Source organism: Alosa pseudoharengus, unplaced genomic scaffold, assembly GCF_046254945.1.
Source record: "Alosa pseudoharengus isolate Yale_2024_CS ecotype anadromous, Long Island Sound unplaced genomic scaffold, YU_APseudo_1.1 YU_APseudo_1.1_scf_23, whole genome shotgun sequence".
Classification (NCBI taxonomy): Eukaryota; Metazoa; Chordata; class Actinopteri; order Clupeiformes; family Clupeidae; genus Alosa; species Alosa pseudoharengus.
The window spans coordinates 30,401,299-30,427,997 of record NW_027468685.1 but is presented as its reverse complement, the minus strand read 5'-3'; the positions used below and the strand labels follow the sequence as shown (position 1 = coordinate 30,427,997).

General features: G+C 42.2%; 1 protein-coding gene across 4 annotated transcripts; it reads left to right on the top strand.

The window, feature by feature from the left end:
• The first annotated feature begins 436 nt into the window (after positions 1 to 436).
• Positions 437 to 23,325, top strand: pum1 (pumilio RNA-binding family member 1). 4 transcript variants are annotated; one of them, XM_076302303.1, is made up of 22 exons: positions 437 to 531; positions 1,965 to 2,257; positions 6,039 to 6,107; positions 6,523 to 6,622; positions 8,465 to 8,652; positions 9,212 to 9,381; positions 10,400 to 10,640; positions 10,727 to 10,817; positions 11,182 to 11,283; positions 12,066 to 12,202; positions 12,301 to 12,439; positions 12,578 to 12,703; positions 15,269 to 15,556; positions 15,903 to 16,121; positions 16,428 to 16,695; positions 18,727 to 18,856; positions 19,321 to 19,455; positions 20,090 to 20,227; positions 20,390 to 20,515; positions 20,881 to 21,002; positions 21,495 to 21,687; positions 22,022 to 23,325. In XM_076302303.1, the coding sequence occupies exons 2-22, from the start codon at positions 1,973 to 1,975 to the stop codon at positions 22,151 to 22,153; spliced, it is 3,399 nt and encodes a 1,132-aa protein (XP_076158418.1). In that variant the 5' UTR covers positions 437 to 531; positions 1,965 to 1,972; the 3' UTR covers positions 22,154 to 23,325. The 4 variants fall into 4 exon arrangements, with proteins under 4 accessions (XP_076158418.1, XP_076158419.1, XP_076158416.1 ...); XM_076302304.1 differs by having other exon boundaries at positions 6,520 to 6,622; positions 12,075 to 12,202; XM_076302301.1 differs by having other exon boundaries at positions 6,520 to 6,622.
• Positions 23,326 to 26,699: the final 3,374 nt, after the last annotated feature.

The window sequence follows — 26,699 nt, the reverse complement described above, 5'->3', positions numbered from 1 at the left end:
TCTGTTCATAATAATGTGGGTGGGTGGATTTGCCTTGCCCTTGGCACTATCTTTTGTCAGGGTGTAGGCTACACTGATCTAAATGCTCCGAAAGCTACAGGTGGAATCAGCCCTGAATGCGTATTTATCTAAACATGGATTTCCAGAAGTGTGTGGATGCAGCAACAATCTGATCACTGATCATTTCATTATAGGGAGGCCTGTTTTAATTAGGCGTAAGTGAACTGTTTCTCTTACCCAGAGATCATTTGTAATGCACTACTATATTTGGTTGAAACTAAAGGAAATATGTGTAATGTTACAGACCCATATGAAAGAGGTATGTCTGAGTCTGCGTGTATCAGAGCTTTATACAACAAAGGACTTGAGCGTCAGTCCCATCCTGGCGCACTGAACCACCCGGTTGCTCACATAGTACCCAGGATGCCGCGCGGCTGCTCGCTTCGTCTGCGCCGCCATGTTGTCGAAGTGAAAGACAGGGAAGTTCAGAGACCCGGCGCGCAAATCCATCACCATCTGCAGCCTCCACCTGTAAGTATCATCCAACAAAAGGGTTATGCATGTCCAGTGACTTTAAACATCCTCATGTGTGTGTCCGTACGTTGGATTTTATTGTAACGACTCTTTTAGGACTGAATGATTGTGGGCACTGCCGCCCCCTTTCCTCCCTCCCCTCCCTCTCTCTGTGTATTCTATGGATCTTCCGCTCAGACGCCTCGCACGTTCGGTCCTATTGTTAGTGCTAGCGTCATGAAGACCTGTGGAATATCACGCTTATGCACCTTCGTGCTACAACCCCAAGGATTTGGGGGAAATGGCGTTATTGTCGGCCTACATTTACAGGCTAGTAATGTCGCTGTTGCTACGTGCGCGTTCTCCTCATAATGGGGACCCTCGCGCTTCACGGAAAAGGCCCGTGTGTTTCCAGTCCGGATCTGCGATTGTTATAATGTTTCAGTCCCTGACATAAAAACACAGCAGCAACAACAACAACGACAGCCCAGCCCTGTAGTGTATGTTGTACTCATTCAGATGGAATTTTCATACAGCACTGGCTGGCTAGCATTAGGATTGTTTACACCAGCACCAACAATGATTTTACATCTTGAGCTGTCAAGGGCCATTTGCCTACTAAAGACATGTTTTGCGCCACAGGGTTGACAGCTTTCCTCTCGCTCCTTCATGCTGTTCATGTCAAAAGGCGATTCTTCAGCTGACAGCAGGTGGGAACTTTGTGTAGATGAAGTTGTCAAAGCCGTTATAGTGCGGGGGTACTTCCGGGAGGTGTGGTGTGTTGTAGCCCACAAAACATTACTTAAGTTGTGAACTATCATTCAGGCCCATTTCCGGGTGTTTTTAAAATCCAGAGACTGTATTTATCAACACATACACACACTTATAAAGACTAATGTTTGTTCATATTGGTGCACTGGTGTTGTCTAGGGCTTATGTAAGAAGATGAGTTACTACTGTTGATTAGGCAGTGCTTTAGGTATGTGGGATCTTGCATCATCAGCCATTTGTAGTGACCCTACTGAACTTCCTGATGGTTGGCCTCTCACCTTGATACACACCTGTGATGAAGCTAGTTTTGAGAACCGCTTCCAGATAGATGGATCAGAATAAGGATTGGAGTTCATGTGAATGTTTGTGTTTTACCTGCCAGTGTTTCCCATACATTGACTTATTTTTGGCGACCCACCACAATATCAACATTGACCACCACACAATGATTTTACTAAATTGTGCTTAAATCTGGTTAGAATCATAAACGTGCTGCACTAATTTGTTAAAAACTGTTGCATTCGAGTTAATTCTGCAAACCTACCACAACAAATAGAATTCAATTCTGTGGGAAACACTGACTGCTTATTGGGTGCTGTGTTGGGAATGGTGAGGTTGTCTTTGAAACTGAAAAGCTTTTATTGGTGTTCATGTTTATCTATCTATCTATGTATCTGTAGGTGGTGGTATGAGTGGTGCGTGTGTGTTGAAGAGGAAAGCTGTTGTCTGGGACTCCTTCAGCCTGCACTGCAGAACTCCGCCGCCTTCTGACAGTCCGTTACCCAGCATGCCCGTGGTGCTGAGTGCCGCTGGCCCCGCCCCCCAGCCGCCTCCCCCTTCTCAGGGGGCGGGGCGTTCCCAAGACGACGCAATGGTGGACTACTTTTTTCAGCGGCAGCATGGAGAACAGCCTGGGTACGGCAGCGGCAAACAGCGCTGGCCCGCTGGTGACAGCATACATGGCGACAGCCAGGTGAGTGGCCTGTCTGTTCCCACCCCAAAGTTTGCATTAGCCAATAGTGTGTCCGTTCCTACTGGACCCCGCATTCAGAGCAAGGTGAACCCCTGTCTTTAGTGGTGAACAGCGTTGGTATTTTTTCCTAAACCCTTCCTAAAGTCACAGCCTCCTATTGGCCCTTGAAGAATTATAGTAATTTGTGACAAAAGTACGTGGGAACAACTTGTTTTAAAGTTGGTTGTTGAGTTTGGTAATATGCATGAGGCTAGCTTTGCTTTTGAAACGTTAGGAACATCCTTCGTCCTAGCTTTTCTCTTACTTGATTCTGTGCTGCTGCTTTGAGTTCTGCCTTCTCAAGGTGATAGATTGGTGTAAAAATCACGTTTAAAGGTAGGTTTCCCTAAGGTGGTGCCAAGGTGTTTGTTTGGTACCATAGGAGGTGTTACACAAGACTAGCCATAGCCTTACTACATGACATAACTAAAATTTGGTAAATTGACCTACAGATGCTGAGTGAAGTTATGTGAAGTTGAAAGTGCTGTGCAGAATTCCAATTGTGGCTTTGTGAAAGGGAAAAGAAAGTGGCTGGGACCAGGCTACAAACTATTCCAGTCAATCTACACATGGACTCAGAAGCATAGAATAGAGGAGTGTCATTGTATTGGTTGTTGAGCTCAAATATCAACTACTTTTGCAGACTGTACCTTAAACTGACCACACTTTCAAACTTGGCTGAATTGCAAGTTACAAGTTGTCATGAGAACAAGGAAATGGTATAAGTATGCCTCTTTTCAACTTTTTTAAAACTTGCAATCCAAGTGTGATTAGATCTGTGTCCTGGGCAAGGATCCAGGCATGATGGACATGGAATGGCACAGAACATGCTCTTAGTACTTACCAACGGCACTGCATCTTCCATACAGCTTTTGTGTCAGTATCGTTTCAGATATAGTTATAGATAAAGTTCTAGAAAACAGAATTTGCAATACAAATCTTTTGCATGTTGCTTCATTGCATTTTCAGTAGATTTGCTGGTGATCAAATGAATCATGTACATTAGACATATTATTTTTATAGCTACATTGACTTCATAGGTAAGCTGGCAACGTATGTTGGTTGAAGATACTCCTGTATTGTTGGATTGATTGAGAGTGGTAAAGCTGGCAACCAGAGAAAGAAAGTTCAGCAGTCAAGTCCTTTACCTCAAGCTGTTTGGAGCTGTTCAAAGAGAATATTGCAGACAATGTTGAGGGCACATTTGTGGAAGCAGGCTATGGGAGTCTCACTCTGTGGCCTTTCTCCATATAGACGTTTGCTATCCACCCATCTTATTTGCATTTTTCAAAGAGCAAACTTCAAAGAGCACACAGTGAGTATGTTACATTGGTGTGGTTTACTCACACAGATTTCGTTTATGCCAATTTACAGGTTCAGTTAGAATGACAACCATGCATCTTAGCATGGACAATTTAAAAAAAAGTATTGCAGGCATTGGGGTATGGTAAAATAAAGACCATTCTTAAGATATCAAGATATCAAGACTATTGAATGGATCTGTAAGCTTAATTTTAGATGAAAAAACCCTACACACCAATTCACCTTATGCTAATGTTGCTAGGGACATGCTAATAGCACACCCAAATAAAGCAAACATGCCAGAGGAGAATACACTTTGCCCTTTGTATCCCTTTGTGACAGAATTGTCTGGATGACACATTTTTACCTTAGGTATGTTAACATTTTGTGAATAGAGGCGAACGTTCACGCCGAACATGCTGTCTTTGAACAGATACATTTTAATGATTTTGTGTGGGCTAAACATCCATCTTTATGGTAACCTTTAGTCCAACTCCCAGTATGTTCGCAGAGAACTACCCCCTCAAACTGTTTGTGGAAAACTTGCAAATTTGAACGCACCTCTGGAAGAACCTTGATTTACGATGGAGAGGTGAATACAATAGTGAAAGTCACCATTTTTATGCCATGATACAATAATACATATAAAGTTATATGACCACGGCAGTGTAACAGATTCTGCGAATCATTGCAATTTATTTTTACTTGTATATTGGGAGTCTGCAGTTATCTTAGTACAATAAGATTGTCCTGACTTCCTTTGCGACATTGATACAATGCTGAAAAGGTTTGCCATACTACTCCCCCACCCCCCCCCCCCTCCTCTAGTGGAGACCAATATTTGTTATGGTGCACGTTGGCTTAAATGCATTTGCAACAAACATTGCATGAAGAAATGAAGGGTAATACTTTCTTAAAGATGGCCAGTGAACAGGGACCAAAATTAACACCAGCCAAATGTTGGTAAAATATGAAAATGGCTAGTAGATTTCAGATACAATATAATAATTGACTATTAAGGGGCTGAATTTGACCATTTGTCAGTTAGTGGCTGGAAGATATTCAACATTTTTGAGCCCTGCCAGTTAAGACACGTTATAGGCACTAAGATAAGTCTAGTTTCTAAATGATCAGTGTAACCCAAACAGGCTACTGACCCCACACATAAAAAGTCTTAGTTTTTGCAAATGTTCTCATCCCAGTGTGGAAAAAAATCAGATATGATTTGGATGTGTTCACATAATTCTTGTGACTGATCAGAATGGAATGTTTGGTATACAATTCCAAAGTTATTAATACATGTCATGTGTTTACACGAATGCCCACACTGAAACATTTCAGATACCTTCTCACTGGAAATGTTTACTCATCCTGCTCATCATTAAAAGCACTGACACCATTCCACAGTTCTGACCTCTGTCCACACATCCATGTATGCTGAGGTTGCAGCTATATACTTGATAAATTCTTGCTGGTTACTGGTAGTGGATGTTTCCTGATAGCTGTTCTCTTTTTCCTGTTGCTTTTAGGTTGTGTTTGTTAGTTTTGCCTGTTAGCCTGGTTACCATAGTGACATTCAGATTTATGTATGGATGCTGACAGAATACATTTTAGATCTTAAGCTTTAGTGCACCTTTGCAACATGTCTCACTTGACTCTGTGAATAGGAACACATGGTCTACAAATGGGTTTGGGTCAGACAAATTCAAAATTGTCCATCAAGTAGTGTAAATCAAGTTAGAGCATTAAAGGTGCCATAAATGGGATTTAATGGCATCTTGGCAAGGTTGAATTGCAACCGACTTAATGCCCCTTCCTTTCAAAGTGTGCAGGAAAACCTAATATGTCCTTCAAGAACCATAAAAAATGCAGAAGGCCCACTCTAGAGCTAGTGTTTTGGTTTGTCCATTCGGGACTACTGCTGAAACATGGTGGTGCAACATGGCAGACTCCTTGGTAGAGGACACACTCACCATGGAGACAGGAAGAGGTGATGAAAATACCATTCATAGTTGCATGTGATTGGCCTATACATGTTTTCATATTTGTTAGGCTAATGTTTTTTCTTTTTCTTTTATATTGTGATAAGTTTAAGATGTGTTAAGTTTCACATTTCTTATAAAAGCATGTTTGTATGATCAGATAACACATCCTGCAAGGACTTCTGTTCTGGTACACAAGTAAAGGTGGCTTCATATTCCTGGGACTTGATTCAGACAGAATCCGGATGTTCTGCTGGCTTTTGATGTTAGCTGCTGCAATGGCAGTGCAAACTAGTGAAGCTCTATCAGTGTGTGGTGTGCTGCAGTGAGTGCAGTATTTGGGAGCCGTTCTCTTGTGGCCCTTCTCACGCTGTTCCTCTTGACTAGCTCATGCTCGTGCTCCTAGATATGGTTGCTGGTTGTTGGTTTGTGACTGTATGATTTGCTTAATCTTTCAGGTTCGATCAATGGATGAGCTGAATCATGACTTCCAGGCATTAGCTTTGGAGGGGCGGTCCATGGGTGAGGTGAGCAGTTATTGTATATTTATGAAGAAGAACTTTGTATTTGTGTATATCTGTAAAATGGTGCTTTTAGGATCTTATGTCTGCAAATACACATATAGCTACTATGGGGCCACATGCTGTGCCAATCTTTTCCAATAGATTTTGGGGTGTTTTATTTAGCTAAGACTGTGAAAAGAGGACATGAGTAAGAGTAGGACTGTAAGAAGAGTGGGATTGGGAAATGACTGTGGGTGGGATTTAAACCCTGCTCCCTGTGGGCACATGGACTTGGTACATGGTTGGGATGCTAACATTTCTGCCACACCTGATGATTGTAAAAAAAAAAATCTTTAAGGAGTGTTTCACCATTGACTATACACACATATCTGAGGCTGTGCATGTGAGGTAATTGACCTGTGGTCTGCCATTGCAGCAGCTCCTGACCGGAAAGAAGTTCTGGGAGCTGGAGGAAGGGAAGGAGGGGCCTAAGGGCATCTTCTTGGACCAGTGGAGGGACAGCGCCTGGGGGGCTTCAGGTGTGTGTGTGTGCGTGCGTGCGTGCGCTTATTTGTGTTCGTGTGTGTAAAAGAGTTTATGTGTACTGGGCTTTTGGCCTTTGAAAGTTTATACAATGGCTGTTTGTGCCTGTGTGTATATGTTTCGGCAAGCCTTAAGTATGTGCTTGCCATATATATCTCCATTTAGCTTCTTTACTTCAGTACTTCTTTACGTTCTGTTCTTACTGGACATCAAAAGAAAGTAAAGATGACGTGTAGACAGAAAGACTACACACAGACCTGTGAAGTATGTCGCTATGGTAGAAAAGTGAATGTTTGGGAAGCCTTTGTACCTCCATGTTTGTTTTACTCAAAGAGCTTGTTGTAGTTAATTCAGCTATATGGCAGTTGGATTGTTTAGGTGATCCTCACTTGGCTATGAGGATTTGTTAGTGACCTGGGGCCTCATGTACAAAGACTTGCGTGGATTTCATACTAAAACATTGCGTACGTGCAAACCTGAAAAGTAGCGTACGCACAAAAATATCCTGATTTATGAAACTGTGCGTACGCAGCATTCCACGCAGCCTTTCTTTGTACATCCCAATTAACGTGAAATTAAGCACGAGCACGAGCATTACACTCCACCCTCTCTCCTCCCTCAATCACACTCATTTTAATATGCTAACTAGAAGGCCACTCGAGAGCGCAGACCTCCGCGAAGACAAAATGGCCTATCCCGCAATATTAATAACAATGAAAACTCATTTGTGGATCCATTCATACTCGAACCTGCTCCAAAGTTTAATAATTGAAATCATCAAATTAATAAAAAAATAAAAAAAATATCTCCAGCGAATGCGAGGTAGAAGTGTTTATCCGACAAAATGGCAATAATCGTACGTCTTTATCATCTGTAATTAATAACAAAAAAAAAACAGTAGTGGCAGAGCGTAGCAGTGGCTAGCTATAGGGTCAGAGACCGTGGTAGAATTATTGGTCAGTCTGCAAGTAGGTAACAGGGTTCGCATAACTGGGTTTGATGTATTTGAACCATTACAACACAACTGCATTAATTAAAAAAAACATTACATCAATCGTGTCCAAGTAGGCTACCACGCATCGCGCACTCGAGGTGGAATAAACAAAGTTGATCCAGGCCACATCGCCACAACATTACGATTTCTGGATCATATCCCTATATTTGCACACAAGTGTGACGACAATAATGCGAATGCTTACTCGAGGAAAGTCAAAGTATCCTATGCAGTCAATCACACCAAGGGAAATAGCTTATATCCGCGCTTATTAGTCAGCCTATCTATTCTATCTATATGTGTAGGCTATAGGTTTCACATTCCCTTTTAATTCGTATCCTCTAATAAGTCTACAGTTGTCATCACAGATAGGTTGTTGCATAACTTAGTAGAATTTGAGCATGTTGCATGTCCATTTATATAGAAACATAGGCCTACTTTCGAAGTCATTCGAATCATTTTTAATAATCCACGTTTCACAATATACTGTGCAAATAAAGGCCTAGACTCGCGATCAACTAATGTTGTTGCGCTGCATTGCCTCTAAGTGTCGCCAACTGACGATACACATTGGAAATGTGCGTACGCCAGACATGAAGTTTGCGTGGAGGACCGCACATTCTCACGTTCAAGTCAGTCTTCGTACATCCGGACGTGAGCATGAGAAGTGGCGTACGCAGCATTTTTGTACATGAGGCCCCTGGTCCTCTTCCCAATGTATGAGAGAGTGTTAAGTTGTGTTGTGTAACTGTAATTGAAGTGTCTAATGTGTGTGTTGTGATTGCTGTTGTGTGTTCTGTTTCTGTATAGTTTTGCCGCTAAATATTGCACTGTTCCCCTTCAGAACATTCAGTTTCTCAACCAATCATGGTCCAGCGTCGGCCAGTACAGGGTTTCCATGGCGTTGGGGAGGCTGGGTCAGTCCTGTCCCCACGCAGTGAGAGTGGAGGATTGGGCGTCTCCATGGTGGAATATGTGCTGAGTTCCTCCCCCGCAGAGAAACTTGACTCATGTCTGCGTAAAGGAGCTTTTGTAAGAACCTGCCATCCATTTCTTCCTCCAACTCATCATTTTCTCACACATTCAGTCATTCATTCTTTTAATCTGTTATGTTTTTATACTAAGACGAAGGTGAATCAACCTTAATTTTACCCCAAATTGAGATTTATTCATACATTTGACCCATATTAGTAGGCTGTGTACTAGAGGCCTTGCAAGTGCCTTAATTTCCTCTCTGAACTCCATATAAGGTAGATGCCCTCAAGCTTGACCTCCACAATTCCTTGCATTTTCTGAATCCAACTTAACCAGGGCCTTGCAGCCTGATCTGGGCTTTAAATACAGCCATATGTCTCACTTTTCCACCTCATTTATTGCATTCTTTCATTTTGAACCTTCTTAAAACCTCTCCTCTCATTGGGTTTATTTTTAACCATTCAACATCATGGTTAAAAATAAACTAGCAAGCAACTTGCAGTGAAAGATGAGACTGAAATCTGAAAGGTAGACATAATGCCTATGTAATTGTTGTGTGTACTGTTTTTCTTGTCTGTGTGTCTAAAGAGGCTTTTTTGCTCCTGTGTGCATTAAGGGCCCACATGATTCTGAGGGTGATGATTCCGAAAAGAGGGCGGAGTCAAAGCCAAAAGTTGCATTTGATCCGGACAGAAAGGAACTTGTGGAGGCCGAGCCTGATGTCATGGACAACCCTAATGGACTGGCCAGTCAAAATGGTCTGGATGTGGATGTCAAAGATTTTAGGTATATATCACATATAACTCACATTTGTGCACCTAGCTCATGTATTTATGGTAAACAACATTTAAACTATTGTTAGCATCACAGTAAACTATTACACGTATCTTTGATGTCAATACATTGTAAATATGTAGTCTAATTGAGCTCCTGTCACTTTAAGAAGTTGGTTGAGGGATGAAGGCTTGCAGTTTTAACACATTTAAAATGCTACTGATACTGTATGTGTGGATGCAATTCATATTGTTTTCTATGTAGCTAGTTAAAATAAATCCCTTTTGAGTCTTAGAAAACACTTTTACATTTACATCTGGATTTTGCAAACATTCAGAGTCAATAAAATGAATAGATACCTGCAAGCGGCTGTAACTAAGCATGCTAAGCTCGACATCCAAAAAGTATTCTAACGTTAGCTTAGAGATACGGCTTGATTGCATAACCTAACTTAGTTTGGTCTTCCCTATTTACTATGTTGTGATAAGACCATAGCAGAGTAAACTTGAATGCAGCAATTTTGAACAAAGTTGCGCAGCATGGAACAGCTCAATGAAAGGATATTATCTCATTTAAATAGTAGGCCTACAACATGGAACATTATTGTGTGGTGGCCAGTGTTGATCTTATGGCGGCCCGCCACAGATTAGTCAATGTGTGGGAAACACTAGAATGTAAAATGCTGAAGTAACCCTGACGACATAATCATAATGCATGTAGTTGTTACAATGTATCCACACCATGCTCACATGCTTGTAAAACACGACTTGTGACTAGGGATGCACGATATATCGGCGGCCGATATATTATTAGCCGATAAGTGAAAAAATGAAAATATTATTATCGGTCTGATAACAGAATTCTGGCCGATAATTTGCGCCAATATTTTTTAAAGTCCTAATTTAGGCCTACGTAAGGTCCGTCCTGCTACACTGAGCTACTTGAGCTTGGTTGGCTATACTTTTTCCTCAATATAATGTCAGCGGTGTGAATGTATTTCACCACTCTATTGTTTTGCTTTTCCTGCCAGCCGTCCTGGGAACTGCCCTCCTGCCGGAAACGAGGTGGAGTTGGGAGGGGTTGATCTGTCTGGAGGGGCGATGTCCAAAGCAGGAGACGACTTTCCGACTGTCGAGCCCCAAAATGTGACCCTTGACCCCATGGAGTCTGTTTCAATGGAAACACTGCAGTTTGATTATACTGGTGGTCCTCTCCCCTTGGACTCTGCTCCTCCCACAGTTGGCCTTTTTGACTACAACTCGCAACAACAGGTACCGAACTGCCCTGAAATCTCTGAAAAAAATTTGACTTTCTTGTGATGTCTGTGGTGGTATTAATGAGGATGACTGTGGCTCAGTTGTTTCAGAGGCCTGGCGCATTGGCAGTCCAACAGCTCACAGCCGCCCAACAGCAGCAGTATGCCCTGGCAGCCCAGCAACCTCACATCGGTCAGTTTCTATATAGGTTTCAGTTCATTTGTTTGTGTGTCTGTGTATTAATGAATATGTACTGTACGTCATATAGTGATATAAAGCTTTCAATACCCAGGAGTTTATTTACATTAACACCAGGTACATTCTGAATGTTATCTTCTATTCAGGTTTTAAAATCCGTTTTGTTTTAATACTTAAGTGTCTTTCAGACATATCAACTATGTAGTAACTTTGGCTGTTTTTGCCTCATCACCTGCTTTGGTTTTGGTCATCCCACATAAAGTAGCCTATGCCGTTCACCTAGCCCACTGTGGGCACTGTCGTTTCCCTGTGCTTGTGTGAGTGTCCGTGCTGACCGGTGCTCACTGCATCTCCGCAGGTCTGGCTCCAGCTGCATTTGTGCCCAACCCTTACATCATTAGTGCGGCCCCCCCAGGCACAGACCCCTACACAGCTGGCCTTGCTGCTGCCGCCACTCTGGGTAGGTCCCCAACCCACAACACATGGACACCACTCTTATGATGGCGAAATCAAGCCAACAAATGGACACCACTCTTATGATGGCGAAATCAAGCCAACACATGGACACGGCTCTTATGATGGCGAAATCAAGCCATGCTTAAGTGTTTTTGGGATGGTTTCAATCGTCGTTAAACAATAATGAAACTCTGTTAGAAAAACCTCTGCCGCTGTTAAAAAAGCACCATAACATAAAAGCATTTTCCTCTGTTAGAAAAGCACTATAAAATAAATGTCTTCGCCCAAAAATCAGTTACGCCAACTGAATTTTGCATGAAGAAAAAAAATTCATTAAAATGCAAAGGGGAAACCCCTTGAAATTGGTCGGGTTGACATGGGGTGACTATACTGAATCATTTAAAGCACACCACCATAAACCCTGTCAGGAGTCATTAAGTTGGGACAAGTTACTATAAAATATTAATGCTAATGTTACATATACATTGTTAAAACTGGCCCAGTCCACTTGGATAGCAGGGGGGTTTAAATTGTTTGTGAACTCAAACAAGCCCCTGGAAAGTTGTGACTGCAGTGCCGGGCAAAACACCAATGCTATTGTTTAAATAACTAAACACACACACAGGAAAAGCTCATTAAAATGAAGGAATGAAAATAAGAAAAGTGCTTTTCTCCTGGTCCACGTAGTTGGGTCTCTCTGAAACGGTTTGGATTTTGCTGTTGTATTGTATGGTTGTGTTATATGGACTGTTGTGTGTGTGTGTGTGTGTGCACATGTATGTTAAGGTCCGGCAGTCATGCCTCATCAGTACTATGGAGTTCCCTGGGGTGTTTATCCAGCAAACCTCTTCCAGCAGCAAGCTGCCCCCTCCAACTCAGCCAATCAGCAGCAAGCTGGACAGACACAGCAGAACCAGCAGCAGGTAAGACTGGCCACCCTGTGCTTCTGTCCTCAGCCATGTCCTCCCTCTTAAGTCCTGCTGTTAGTCTGATCTGTGCTGACCCCCCTGATGTGGTGCAGGTCATGCGCACGGGTGGCTCGCAGCGACCTTTGACTCCCAACCAGGGACAACAGGGGCAGCAGGCTGAGCAGCTGGTTGCTGCAGCAGCTGTCAATTCTGCTCTTGCATTCGGACAAGGTCTTGCAGCTGGAGTGCCAGGTCAGTGTGTTTGTGTCTCTGTGTCTGTCTGTGTGTGTGTGTGTGTGTGTGTGTTATATTTAATATGTTATGTGTATATGCCCAATAGCATGTGTATGTATGTTAGTATGTATAAAAAATATATGTGTGTCCACCCAGGTTACCCAGTACTAGCACCAGCAGCGTATTACGACCAGACAGGGGCGCTGTTGGTCAACACAGGAGGACGGAGTGGGCCCGTCAGACTCATGGCTCCTGCCTCTGTCATCATCAGCCCCACGGCAGGTATGGCCATGTCCAGCCCTCCACAGCGTGGCCCTGTCACCAGCTCCACATTCCTCACGCCCCCTCAGTCCTCCCACAGTATCTTCACATGTCAATCAGAGCCTGAGAATTCAAGTGTGTCACTTGCATATGCGCCTAAAAATAGATTTCAGCAAGTGGCACAAAAATCAAACATTCACACCCATGTTAATAGCATTAGGCTACTGGGGACTGTAACACTGATCTGTGCTTTCACATTATATTGTAACGCCAATATGGCAGTTGTCTACACATATTCCACATATCCCATCCTTGACATGTGAATACATTGTGCCAGTCATGTGGTGTGTTGTGAATACATTGTGCCAATCATGTTGTGATATCACCACTGGAGCAAGGTTGGTGTCTGAAGCCTTGCGCACAGGCATTTCTGCCGAAATAGATGCCCAAAAAGGGGGATCTGTAACACTGAACATGCCAGATTTTTAACTGGAGCTTTATTATTAAGAGCTAATAACATTGTTGGAAACCGTGTAACTTGAGTGTTACCTATAATGATTTTGGCAGTGTCTGAAACGGAAAAAAATCCTGCCGTTAAAGATAGCATTCGGTGGCAGCAAGGCACTGAGGCATCTCCAAATCTAGTATTTATCTAAAATTCTGCCTTCTAAGATAAATTGTTTTACAGAATTTTAAAGGCCACGTTCATGTACAGCGGGGAAAATAAGTATTGAACACGTCAACATTTTTTTCAGTAAGTATACTTCCAGTGAGGCTATTTGCATGACATTTTCACCAGACATTAGTATTAACTTAGGTAATCCACACATATAAAAAATCCAAACATTAATGTCCATAAGTAGAGTTATGAGCAAAAAAGTGGAATGGCACAGTGAAAAAGTATTGAACATGCTAAGAAAAAGCAGTAATGGCAAGGAACGAGCTGGAATCTATACGCAGTTAGAAAGTAATTATCCCTCATATCTGTGGAAATTAATATAAGATGGATTAGTACATATTAATGAGCTATAAAAAGGTTTTTCATTACCAAGGTGTCACACAAGAAACATTCATAATGGGTAAAAGTAAAGAGCTCTTCCAAGACCTTTGCAACATTATTGTTGCAAAACATATCAGTGGAACTGGTTACAGATGCATTTCAAAACTTAAGAATCATCCAGTAAGCAGTATTGGAGCCATTATCTGCAAGTGGAAGGAACATCACTGCATCATCAATCGGCCATGCACAGGATCTCCTCACAAGATTTCTGACCAGGAAGTCAGAAGGATAGTCAGAAGTGTAGCCTAAGAGCCAAGGACCACTCCAGAAAGACTTGGAGGCAGCAGGTTCAATTGTTACAGAGAAAATCATAGGTAATGCACTCCACCGCCATGGCCTCTATGCACGCTCACCCCGCATGACTCTATTACTGAAGAAAAACATGTCGAAACTCGTTAAAAGTTTGCTACACAACATTTGGACAAGCCTATTAAATACTGAGAGAATGTATTCTGATCAGGTGAAAATGTAAACTTTTTGGATGTCATACTACACACCATATTTGGAGGAGAAATGGCACTGTGCATCACCCTAAAAATACCATACTAACAGTGAGGTTTGGAGGTGGAGGCATCAAGGTGTGGGGCTGTTTTTCATCTAATAGTACTGGCAGACTTCACACAGTTGAAGGAGCGATTTTTCCTGGGAGAATCTTGCCATCCACCAGGACGATGAGTATGAGACGTGGCTAGACCTTCCAGCAGGACAATGATCTAAAGCATTCAGCAAAGGAAACTCTCAATTGGTTTCAGAGAAAGGAAATCAAGGCCCTGACCTTAATCCAATTGAACAATTTTGGAAGTTACCTAAAAATCAGGATTTACAAGTGGGACCACTGGAATCTTCAATATTAAAAGACTATCTGTTTAAAAGAATGGGCCAATCACACCTGAATACTGCAACTGATTAGTTTAGTCATACAGGAAATGCGTTGAAGCTCTCATTACAAATAATGGCTTTTCCACAAAGTATTTAAGAAATTTCAGTAGGCGTGTTCAATACTTTGTACCTGTGGCATTCCACTTTTTTACTCATAACTCTACTTATGAACATTAATGTTTGGATGTTTTAACATGTGTGGATTATCTAAGTTAATACTAATGTCTGGAGAACACTGGAAGTATACTTACTGAAAAAAATGTTGACGTGTTCAATACTTATTTTCCCCGCTGTATCTTTCATACTGCCTTCGGTCAAAGATTTTTTAGGAAGTGTCTGCTTCAACTCCCACTGAATAAGTCAGCTCTTGGTGTCCTGGAAACGGCATTCGTTGTTGCTATCTTGGAAGGCCATCCGAAACATAGTTCATAGCTGGTACCTTGATGCACCAAGTGACTCGTTAGGCAGATGAAGGGAGTGAGGCAGCTAGCAGCTGCCTTCCGTTTCACACAGACCCTTTGTATTTACAGTCACCATCAAGACCGACGCAACAGTACTTTGAGAGTCTGCTAGTTGGCCTGGATAATTAAATCAGAAACTAGTATCAAATGGTGATGTTTTACTCAATTATTGTTTTTAAATCCTAGTTGCTGCTGCAGCCGCATCAGCCAGTGGGGGCGGGGCTGGACTTGGAGGCGGAGCCAGTGGAGCCTTCCGGGCCCTGAGCTCCCAGCAGGCCACGGGGCAGCAAGGCAGCGGAGCGTTGGGCGGGAGCTCCTTTTACGGGAGTGGCTCTCTAAGCTCCTCCTCCCAGAGCTCCTCCCTGTTCTCTCAGGGCCCGCCTCAGCCTGGCTCCTCCTCCCTCAGTTTTAGTGCCAATGGGTCCTCATCGCTTGGGGCAGCACTCGGAAGCCTGGGGGGCTTTGGCACAGCTGGTAAGTGTGTGTGTGTGTGTGTGAGAGAGACATAAGTGTGTTTGTGGAGTTAGTATGATTTCAAGCTGGCAGATCATGTAGCAGATGTTTGACGGAACAGAGACAAGTAGAGTTAGCCCTGCTTTATGAAACTCAGTAGAAGTCCTTTGGAATTCAAATGGGAGTAGGACCCTAATGCATCCTCTTGAATTCAGCAGCAGACTGCAGTGTCTAGCTTACAGTCAGTCTACTAAAAGAACAAACTAGATCTACCAATGTCCTGCACTGGTTTGTTGTGCTGAATTAGATTGTTTATGTAATTGATGTGTGTGTGTGTGTGTGTGTGTGTGTGTGTGTGTGTGTACAGTCGCTAACTCAAGCACAGGTAGTGCCTCCCGTCGTGATTCGCTGACGGGCAGTTCTGAGTTGTACAAACGGACACCTAGCAGCCTAAATCCCATTGGCCATGGAGGGTTCTACAATGGCCTAGGCTTCAGCCCTTCCCCTGGACCTGTTGGACACTCCCACTCACTGACCCCACCCCCTTCTCTGTCTAACCACGGCTCCTCCTCCAGTCTCAACCTTGGTAAGAATTTGCATATTTGTTTTACGTTCCATCATACTGAACCTTTAACTAAGCCAACTTCTCATGCATGATTGTGTTGTAATCTGAGAATCAAACTAATTCTGTATGTGAGTAGCATGTTGCCCAGGCATGCAGTATTTTTGGGCACTATACATGTCATGATGTATCACTTTATCTGTATGTGTTCTAAATGTTCTGTGTCCCACATACTCTGTATTCTGTTTCAAATCTTGTGATGAGGCATCTCTCGCAATCGCAATCTGACTCAATTTCACCTTTTCCTGCTGTTTGCCTCCTCTTTGATAGGTGGTTTGACCAACGGGAGCGGCCGTTTCATCTCCGCAGCCCCGGGGGCGGAGGCCAAGTACCGCAGCTCCACCTCTGGCTCCTCCCTCTTCAGTCCCAGTAGCCAGCTGTTCCCATCGTCACGGCTACGCTATGGAATGTCAGACGTGATGCCATCTGGTCGCAGCCGCCTCCTTGAGGACTTCCGCAACAACCGCTATCCCAACCTGCAACTGCGAGAGATCGCTGGACATGTCATGGAGTTCTCCCAGGACCAGCATGGCTCCAGGTTTGTGTGTTAGAATTGTGTGTTCTTTTCCACAACGTTTATGAATGTGTTAGAAGAACATAGGGCTGGGGGGCGCTGTGGCGCAGCAGGCTACGGCGCCTGTACCATGTACGGGACCGAGTGGCCACGGGGACCCAGGTTCAAATCCGACCTGCGGTCATTTCCTGATCCCACCCCATCTCTCTCCCACCTATTTCCTGTCACTCTTCACTGTCCTGTCCAAATAAAGGCAAAAAAGCCCCCAAAATATACAAAAACCAAAAAGAAGAACATAGGGCTGCACAGTTAACAAATTGTAATCTTGATTTTTGGCTTCTCACTACAAAATAACACGATAGACGGACATTAAAAATGTGTGCTCCTGTCTGGTCATGTGCCTGCATGTGCCAGTCTCAGCTGTAGCGTGCAGCCTGAAGTTTCAAGTTCAAGTAGCATTGATGAGACAGTCACGTTTTTCCCTACACGGTATTATATGGAGAGAAAACATTAGCCTTTGAGTATTTTAATAGTCAGTTGTAAACAAATAACTATTCTCATGTAACTCTTTTGTAAATGGACTGAAGTTCGCTCTAAATATCTACGTTTACCGATTATGCTAACCGTTAGCATCTCTATGGGATTTCTCATATACATTAGCCATAAGCTAACGCATTAGTTTCTATTCTGTAACTTGGAATGCTAGCCTACGTGATTGCTCTAAATTTAAAACAAAACATAGAAGGAAATAACTGAGATGTAGGCTACTCTGTTGGTCTGCTCTTAGTTTTACAGTGAATCCTATGTAAAGGTTTGAAAGGAACTTCAGCTTCAGACTTTCTCTTGGGAAACTGTTAGGCCTATGCATCTTCTCTAATGTAGCTGGCTAGACCATGTCATTGCCACACACACAAGTGGGGGCAGAATTGGAAATGTGTCATAGAGTGACAATGCATTGGTTGATTTGGTTAAAAAGTCACAGGTTAGGTTATTGGTTATTATTGTAATGATGCTATTCATAAATAATGAGCTGAATGAACTCAGACTTTAACAAAAACAATTTTTTAAAGGATATCGACTAATTATCGTTATCTTCAAAATCACAAAAAATATCGAGATATTATTTTTTGTCCATATCGCCCACCCCTAGTAGTATTGTGTTAAAAGGCTAAACAACAGATAACAGACGGTCAAAACAAAAATCAACTGTCTGCCACCGCAGAAGGAGAAGAGCTTGTCCCTTGAAGTAAATCATCATCCGTTGTTAGAAAATATTACATATTTAGGCCAACTAATGTTAACCAAGAGAAAAGCAAAGCAGGGCTATCAACTGACATCGATGTGGGTAGCATTTCAAGATACAGCAACACTCAAAACGAGCGCAAAATCGTTCAAATTCATGCACCAGTGTTTGACTTAATCAACGAATGACTGAATGACTAAACTCATGCTAACTGACTGCACAGTGTCAGTGGTGATGTTTGGCTGCTCTTGCAATGCTCATGTGAACAGTAGGAGTGTAGTGGGATAACCGCTCCCTTCAGCGTCATGACCTGACTGAAGAATTGCATGTCTGTTCACTCACTAATTGTGAGCATTTTCTGTCGGTTTATGATGTTTTTGGGAGTTGAAGACGGTGCAAGAAACTTTTTAATCCATTCCAGTTATTGCTTATCTCATAAAAGTGTTCAGACAGAAAATAAGAATTCTAAAGAATACCAAATATGGCGACATGGTTCCTCATCCCTTTGACTGGCACCCAGGCAGATGTAGTGATGTCTGGCTGCCACTAGGTGGTGCTAAAAGAAGAGCATCTATATTTTGACTCATATTTTGTTTACCCTGTTTCTGCCAGTTCCCTCCCTTCTCAGACTGTCCAGTTGTCCATGAATGGTCAGTTAGGGTGGATTTCTCCCCCAACAGATCAAGTGCTAAACGTGTTTAAGTATTGTGCACCCTGTCAAACAAATTGCATTAATGACCCCTAAGAAGCATTGTGCATGAGCAATGATTGGTTATTTGATACACTATGTTGTGGTTTGGTTGTTGCTGCAGGTTCATCCAGCTGAAGTTGGAGCGGGCCAGTCCGTCTGAGAGGCAGCTGGTCTTCACGGAGATCCTGCAGGCTGCCTATCAGCTCATGGTGGACGTGTTTGGCAACTACGTCATTCAGAAGTTCTTTGAGGTGTGTGGGTCTGAAATTGCCCACAGACATTTCTGTGGGCATGTCCTTTTGTGTGGCCCTGACTGACTGAATTGGTAATTTGGTACAAAAAAAATGATCAAGCCAACAGCTAACATAAGTAGTCTAGGATTTCTTAGCTGAAAGGGGCTGCTTTACTACGTAGAGGATTGATATCATACCTGGTGATAACTGAAGTGGTCTGATTTTTTTTTTTTTCACCTGTCGTTGTGTGGAGCCTAATATATTATTTATACTTGTCGTGCATGCAATCAAGAGACCCACTGAAATTGTACACCTTTTCCCTTGTGCCATGTACTTCATCCTCAGTACTGCTACTCTGTGTGGATCTAAATGTAACTTTAAGGGTAAATGATACTGTACTTCCAACCTATTTCTTTTGCTTCTTGATCCGTTGGTATGTGCTGGTCTGCTGCTGATGCATTTCCCCCGTGTGTTGTCCACAGTTTGGTAGCCTGGAGCAGAAGCTGGCCCTCGCTGAGCGGATCCGGGGTCACGTCCTGTCGCTAGCGCTGCAGATGTACGGCTGCCGGGTCATCCAGAAAGCCTTGGAGTTCATCCCCTCGGAGCAGCAGGTCATTGTGAGTACAGGCTTGCACCAGCACTTCAATTTGTCCTGAAATAAAGCTGCTGTTTTTGTTTAGGGAAATGGTTGTAAGGTTACTGTAATGTGTTTTGGAAGGAGTTTGTTGCCTTAAGTGGTTCCACAAAACCAGTAATGGAAAGCCTGTTGCAACAGTCAGCTAGAATGAGCAGTTCAGTTATATAAACAACACTGTAATAAAAAGACAGAGGTCAAAGAAATAATTTACTCATAATACACTCATTGTTGCTAAGACAACATTTACCCTGAACTCTGTTTGTGTAATCGATTTTGTGTCAGAGTTAGCAGAAGGTGCAGACGTGTGCTGCAGGCAGCTTAATCCAAATTACAGGAGCTGTCCAAACACATTTGGACAGCTCCTCATAATATTGTAGATTGATCTGTTTTGTCAGCTGTTTGTATTGATTTGTTAGCACTTTAATAGTAACAAATGCAAGAAGTGGCCTGAAACGTATACAGAATGCACGTCACTGTTAAGTCACTATGCCTTCAAAGTGAAAATGGTCCAGAGGCATTTTTGTGTTTTCGAGCACAAAAGCTAGACATTGCTTCTTTTAAAATCAGCTGTTTTGCATTACTTAATTACTAATGACCTATGTCTGCTTGCACAGAGTGAAATGGTGCGCGAGTTAGATGGGCATGTCCTGAAGTGTGTGAAAGATCAAAATGGAAACCATGTGGTGCAAAAGTGCATTGAGTGCGTCCAGCCTCATGCCCTCCAGTTCATCATCGACGCCTTTAAAGGACAGGTGGGTCTTCTTCCAGACAACTGACCACACCATCATGTTTTGAATAGTGTGTTTTATTTTGTTTTTGTGTGTGTGTGTACATCATTAGGGAACTGTAGATTGTGTATACGTGTGTTTGCTGTGGCATTTGTGGATGTAACTGACTGTGTGTGTGGTGCGTAGGTGTTTGCTCTGTCCACTCATCCTTACGGCTGCAGAGTAATCCAGCGGATCCTTGAGCACTGCCTCCCCGAGCAGACCCTGCCCATCCTGGAGGAGCTCCACACTCACACAGAGCAGCTCGTGCAGGTCAGTTTAGACCACTTTAGACCAGCCACACACTTTAGACCAGCCACACACTTTAGACCAGCCACACATTTTAGACCAGTCACACACTTTAGACCAGACACACACAACAGCAGTCAGTTCATGCAGTCAACATCTTTCACTTCAACACTGGCAAACTTTGTGACAGATTAATAATTAGTGTAAAATAATTTAATTGTAGGTGTACAAAAAATAATTTAATTGTAGGTGTACACAAGATACTGAAATTTCATTTGGAGTGTGTGAGGGCTCAGTAGATTTTTCAAATGTCCTCTGTTTAGACTGTAGATTGTCAGTAGATTGTGTTTGTGTCAGGATCAGTGTGGTAATTATACGACCTCTTCCAGGACCAGTATGGTAATTACGTGATTCAACACGTTTTGGAGCATGGACGAGCTGAAGACAAGAGCAAGATCGTCTCGGAGATCCGTGGAAATGTTCTGGGACTGAGTCAGCACAAGTTTGCAAGGTAAAGCACACGCCCTGCACACACCAACACATAACAATGATAACGTAAATAACATTATGGGTGAGGAATGAGGATCACTTAAAGCCTTTGAGTTGTAGATTGTTGAAAGATGATCATGAAATCAGAATTGGATCAATTAAATCACAACCTCACATTTTTCAGTAGATTTAAGCCTTGTTTAAAGCCACGCGGTTAGAGGTTTTCTTTAAGCCCTAATACATTTTATGATTAATATGATGCATTTTTTTTTGCTTCATAGTCTTTTACCTGATGAAGGTCTAAGACCAAAACGTTGTATTCTAAATAAATAATTACTTGCGGAATGGTCAGTGTGCGGGATTCTTTCTAAGCTTCATAGTCTTGCGATGCCTCTTGAGAAGGTGTAAGCACTGTCATGTCAATCTTGAAAAGCATCATAAACAAATCCAATGCGGTTGTCTTGGTCTTCCTTTGGCCAGTGTGTGATACTTTGTGCTGGTTTGTGTGGCGCAGTAACGTGGTGGAGAAGTGCGTGACCCACTCCCTGCGTGCTGAGCGAGCTCTGCTGATCGATGAGGTGTGCAGCATGGCTGACGGACCCCACAGTGCACTCTACACCATGATGAAGGACCAGTACGCCAACTACGTGGTGCAGAAGATGATTGACGTCGCTGAACCCACCCAGAGGAAGATTGTCATGCACAAGGTGAGTGAGGGAATAGATGTTTACTGCATGCTGCATGTGTTAGTGTTTTGGGCGAGACTCCAAACCCATACACATATATGCCTTTTGGTGATTTGAAATGGATAGACAATGAAATTATGTCAAATGGGTTCTCAGATGTTAATTGTAAGATTAATGTCATTTGTGATGAATGTAAATCTGTTGGTGAACAATTTGGTTTTCCACCTTCGAATTTCTTTCTTTGTAGGAAATTGGGCTGAACCAGGTTGTGATTATGTGTGATCAATAAATGTCTTATTTCTGCTGTGCGTGCGCGTGTGTGTGTGTGTGTGTGTGTGCGCGCGCTTGTGCACAGATTCGCCCTCACATTGCCACCCTGAGGAAGTACACTTACGGGAAGCACATCCTAGCCAAGCTGGAGAAGTACTACATGAAGAACGGCGTGGACCTGGGCCCACTGTGTGCTCCTCCCAACGGAATCCTGTAAGCCCACCCCCCTCCGTGGGCATGGTGCATAAGGTGGCCTTTAAAGGCCCACCTTCAATTGTAACATCATGGATCTCTTTCAGTTATTTTGTTTATCTCTCTACTCTACCCTCTATGAAATTAAAGTGTTTCATTTAACTACTTTTAAAATGATACACATGCACATAAACTTTGGCCAGCACACAACCCAACACTCACTGATAATACAGCCACACTCCCTTTAGCTAACAAATTCATTGTCCTTAAAGGCTAACAGGGCATAATCTTTGAGCATGGGAGAAATATACTCAAATCTTTTTTCTCTAAATGTACGTATTGTATTCTATTTCTCTTTCTCTCTCTCTCTGTCTCACAAGCATACTTACACACAGACACATGCACATGCACATCTGGTCTTGCTTCTTTAAATGTATGTAGTGTACTCTTGCTGTAGACCTTTGCATATACTTATAAATATATACATAAAGTTTGTAGTTTTTCTCTGGTTTTTGATGTTGACCTGTATCTATACTGTATCCCAGTAGTGCTGACTGCTGTATAATTGTATATTTGTAAACCTTGTGTAAATGTGGAATCCTTTTTGAGGAAACAGATGATAAAAAGCGATTGATTACCGCTGTGAGCGTGTGATAGCTACGCTCTGTAAATCACTGCATTTGCTGTATATTGTAAATTGTAATATCAGATATTTTTTGTTTTTGTTTTCAAAATAACATAACAAGTTGATGATGATTTTTTGTTTTTGTTTAGTTTTAACATCAGCATCACATGCTCACTCTTTCCACCAAACTTGCCCATAATGCTCTTCTCTCTTTTTAACCTCTTTTATAATCCCTCTCTCCTGCAGTGGTGTGGGTGTGGGTGAGAGGTTTAGGTTACGCTTACGGCGAGTGTGTGTACAGATTTTGCCATTCTGTGGTCTAATGTAAGTGACTGTATAAATCTGTTCATTTCTTTCCTTTTTTTTTGATTTGTTATTTACTCTTTTGCTGCAGTGTACATTTAAACAGCGTTGTGTAAATTTCCTGAGTCACACACACCCTGCAGCATCTGTGTATAGAAGTGTGTGTAGTGAGGCCTGGCAGCAGCGTGCATAATGATTGCCTGGATGTTTTGTATCTCCTGTTGTAGATGGTCTCGATACGCTGTGTGACCTTTATTTTGAGACAAAAAAAAAAAAATCAAAAATTGTAAGTGGTGTCTTCGTGTCTTTAATTATTTGTGGTTGAAATGTTCTCCCATACACTCATTCGCTACACACACTGGGGCACGTCGTGAACAAGCCATTTTCTGTTGTGGCAGTAAAGGAATCCTTCAAATGACATACTTTTAGTGGATTGCTGAGACCAAAGACCTTAGTGGAGCATAGCGCTCCAGAATCTTTAGCCAGGACTGATTGCAGAGTGTCAATGTTTCATTAATGTAGCGCAAGATGCTTTTAATGAAGATCCTTTATTCTGCTGTCATCATCTGTGGGTCAGCATGAATATCAAATCATATCTTCCTGTTTTCAGTTTCACAAAGCTTTTAGCCACTTAAAATCTGACCGTGTTGTTTTGTCACCTCAGACATGACCACTGTAAAAGAGGGATTGGCCCAAAGAGCAGTCACAACTGCACTGAACTTGTTGGTCTTTAAGTACATCATGTACTCTTGAGGTGAGTTAAGGGCTAGCAAAGTATCCTCAGAAGAGCGATGACCCCATTGACATGATGGTGATTCCTCTTGAAAAGTCATGTTCTTCAATTAGAGAAACCATTTTCATGGTTATTTTTAAGAATACAAAAAAACTCAAATATGAATATATGATTCCACAAAACCATTGACCAATTTAGCATTTACTGCACAAACAGGCACATGCAGTATGAACCCCATTACATGAGAGTTCCACAAAGTACATTGTACACACTGACTGATCCCTGAACTGTGACACTAGAGGCCCCTGTTGTTGAGTAATCACTGAGTGCAGAACTCCTGTGTGTAGTATCAAGTGCAGGATGCTTTTGCAAATTATGTTTGTTGTCCTACCACAAAAGTTTTTTCTGCATATATCTAATGTTGAGGCTGAGTGTGTAGCGATGAATGCTACAGCCTTAGTGTAAATGGATGTGCATGCACATTCTAAAGAATAATGTTGAGCCCTTTGGAAATAAGCAGAAGGTAGCCAACAGTTTACACCATATGTATACCACTGTCACAGATGGAATTGCATGTGCCTTAACATTTCAGTCTGGGCAGTTACACTGTACTTGCATGATCAGATATCCCCTTCATATCCGTTTTAGTGCCAGATACGGATTAGGCAGGCAAGGAATATATCAGATCTTCCATTTCATTGTGTTACATTTACCATGTAATATAAACGACCATTTTGAAAAGGATAAGGCTCCTATTTTGCATAACAACTGAAGGCATTTTAACACTCATCACATCTGTTTGCGTAGATGTTGTAACACAAAATGCACATTAAATAGAAAAATAGAATGTATTACAGAGTTACGGGTTATGAAAGAAGAGTTATGACACAGACTATATACTTAAAATACAACCAAACAGCACTGTGCATGTGAGAAAACTACAACCATACCAAATTCAATGTCCCTGAAATACCAGGAACCATTCTTTGTAAAAAACCAGCAAAATGCCAATTGAATATTTTTGTACAAAAGTAGTGGCCAACTGAAGCTGTCCTTGTGTAAAAAATAATAAGCAGAATGGACAAGACTGATCAAAGAAGGGAGTAATTATGGAGTAGAGAACACTGACACAATTTTATTTTGTCAGACCCCTTTCAGTAAGTGATGCTGCGTTGCATTTTTCAGATGTTGGATATCCATCTGCACTGGAAGAGAAAGGGGAGCTTGTGCACACTATTTTGTGTACAGAGCCTGGACTCTAAACTCATGCAATTAACCGCTGTTAGTCATCTGGAAGAGAAATTTGGAACACTGAAATCAGAGCACTTCTGACAAATCGTGACTTTAGGGCATGAATTTACAAACAACAAAACAACAGCCTCTTTAAGCAATGCATGACTTGTTCGCCCTAGTGAATGTAATAAGATTAGCTAGTAGGGAAGAAGAATATGTTACATGACTATTCAATATATATCTATGGTCTGCTATAGACTTACAGCCACAACAATAACATCAGAAAACATACAGCTCCATTAAGGGCTTTCAGACCAGCAGTGTTTGTCTTTAGTACGATTACAGACAGTGATGGGAAAACTGCTCACCATATGCTATGCGGTTGTTGGGCTTCTAAGGTGTGGTCTCCTGATACAGTCCAGGTGAGGTTACACACCACATCTGTTACACTGAATCAATAGAAGCTGGTTTAGAAAAGCATGTGCGTTCCCAATCCTCTCAGGTCTCCTTCGTACCTGTGTGTCCAACCCATAGAAATATTCAGACAAAGTGGATCTGACCGCAGCACTCTTGTAAGATAACTTTTCAGGCTATTAAGGAAGGGCCCTGACCTCATCCATAGTTTTATCATCAGTTTAAAGCTTTCATTTACAGCCTTAGTGGAAATCTACAGCACTTTTTCCACACAAGGAAATTCATTGAACATGGTGAGTTTATCTACAAGGATGACTTTCCCTAGCCTGACATCGTCATACTCAATTCTAGGCAGAATTTGAGTCTGATACTGCTCCACTGGAAAGTGGCTATGGGGTGTGTTTCAACCGATACAGGGGGGAAATGCACTCTGCACTCAATTGGATAGACCTAACCAATCAGAGCAAGGAAATAGCTTACCATGAATCCTGTAGGAAGAACACTCAAACCATCCTTCTTCACAAATGCCTTAACATTGTTTTCTGGTCGTTTTTGTTTTTGTTTTTAAGTTAGGCCTATTGTGGCAATATTTTGTACAACAGACACATTAGCGAAATCTGAATGTCTAGCACAGCATTTTTGTTGCAAACAAAATCAACCAAAGCGTGCTCAGGCGACGTGATTGACAAGGTACTGTTGCTCATCTGTCCATCATCATATAAAGCCCGCCCAAACAATTTGATTGGTTCGAACCGCTCTGGCTCTGGCAGAGTTGCTTCTCAAAGGAATAAGTCCAGACCGAACTTCATGGACGGGGCTAAGTTTGGGCTGTCTTGGGCAGGCTGGACTTACCCATTGTTACTATGGACAATTTTTCGCTGGTCACTATTACTGTTAAAATAATACTACAATATTAATTACAAGGTGATAACAAGGTAACACTATGTCATGTAAGGTGTAACATTTGTCTCTGTCTGCCCCTTCTAGATATAATAAATAAGGGCTATCTTACTTGCAGTGCAATAATAGAATGCTCTCTGTCCCAAAATATATTGAATGGAATTCCCTTAATTGCATTTGTGTTGTTGTGAGATGCTTCAGGCAATCCAACAAACTTTGTGTGTCACTTTCTGAAGCTGTTTGGATCTCATTAGCAATCACTGAAACCAAGGAGAAACTACTTTTTTACAGGAAGTGCTCCAACGTCTCAATCAAAACAATATATATATGTTAATTGATCATGCATTTTCTTAATAATGATAT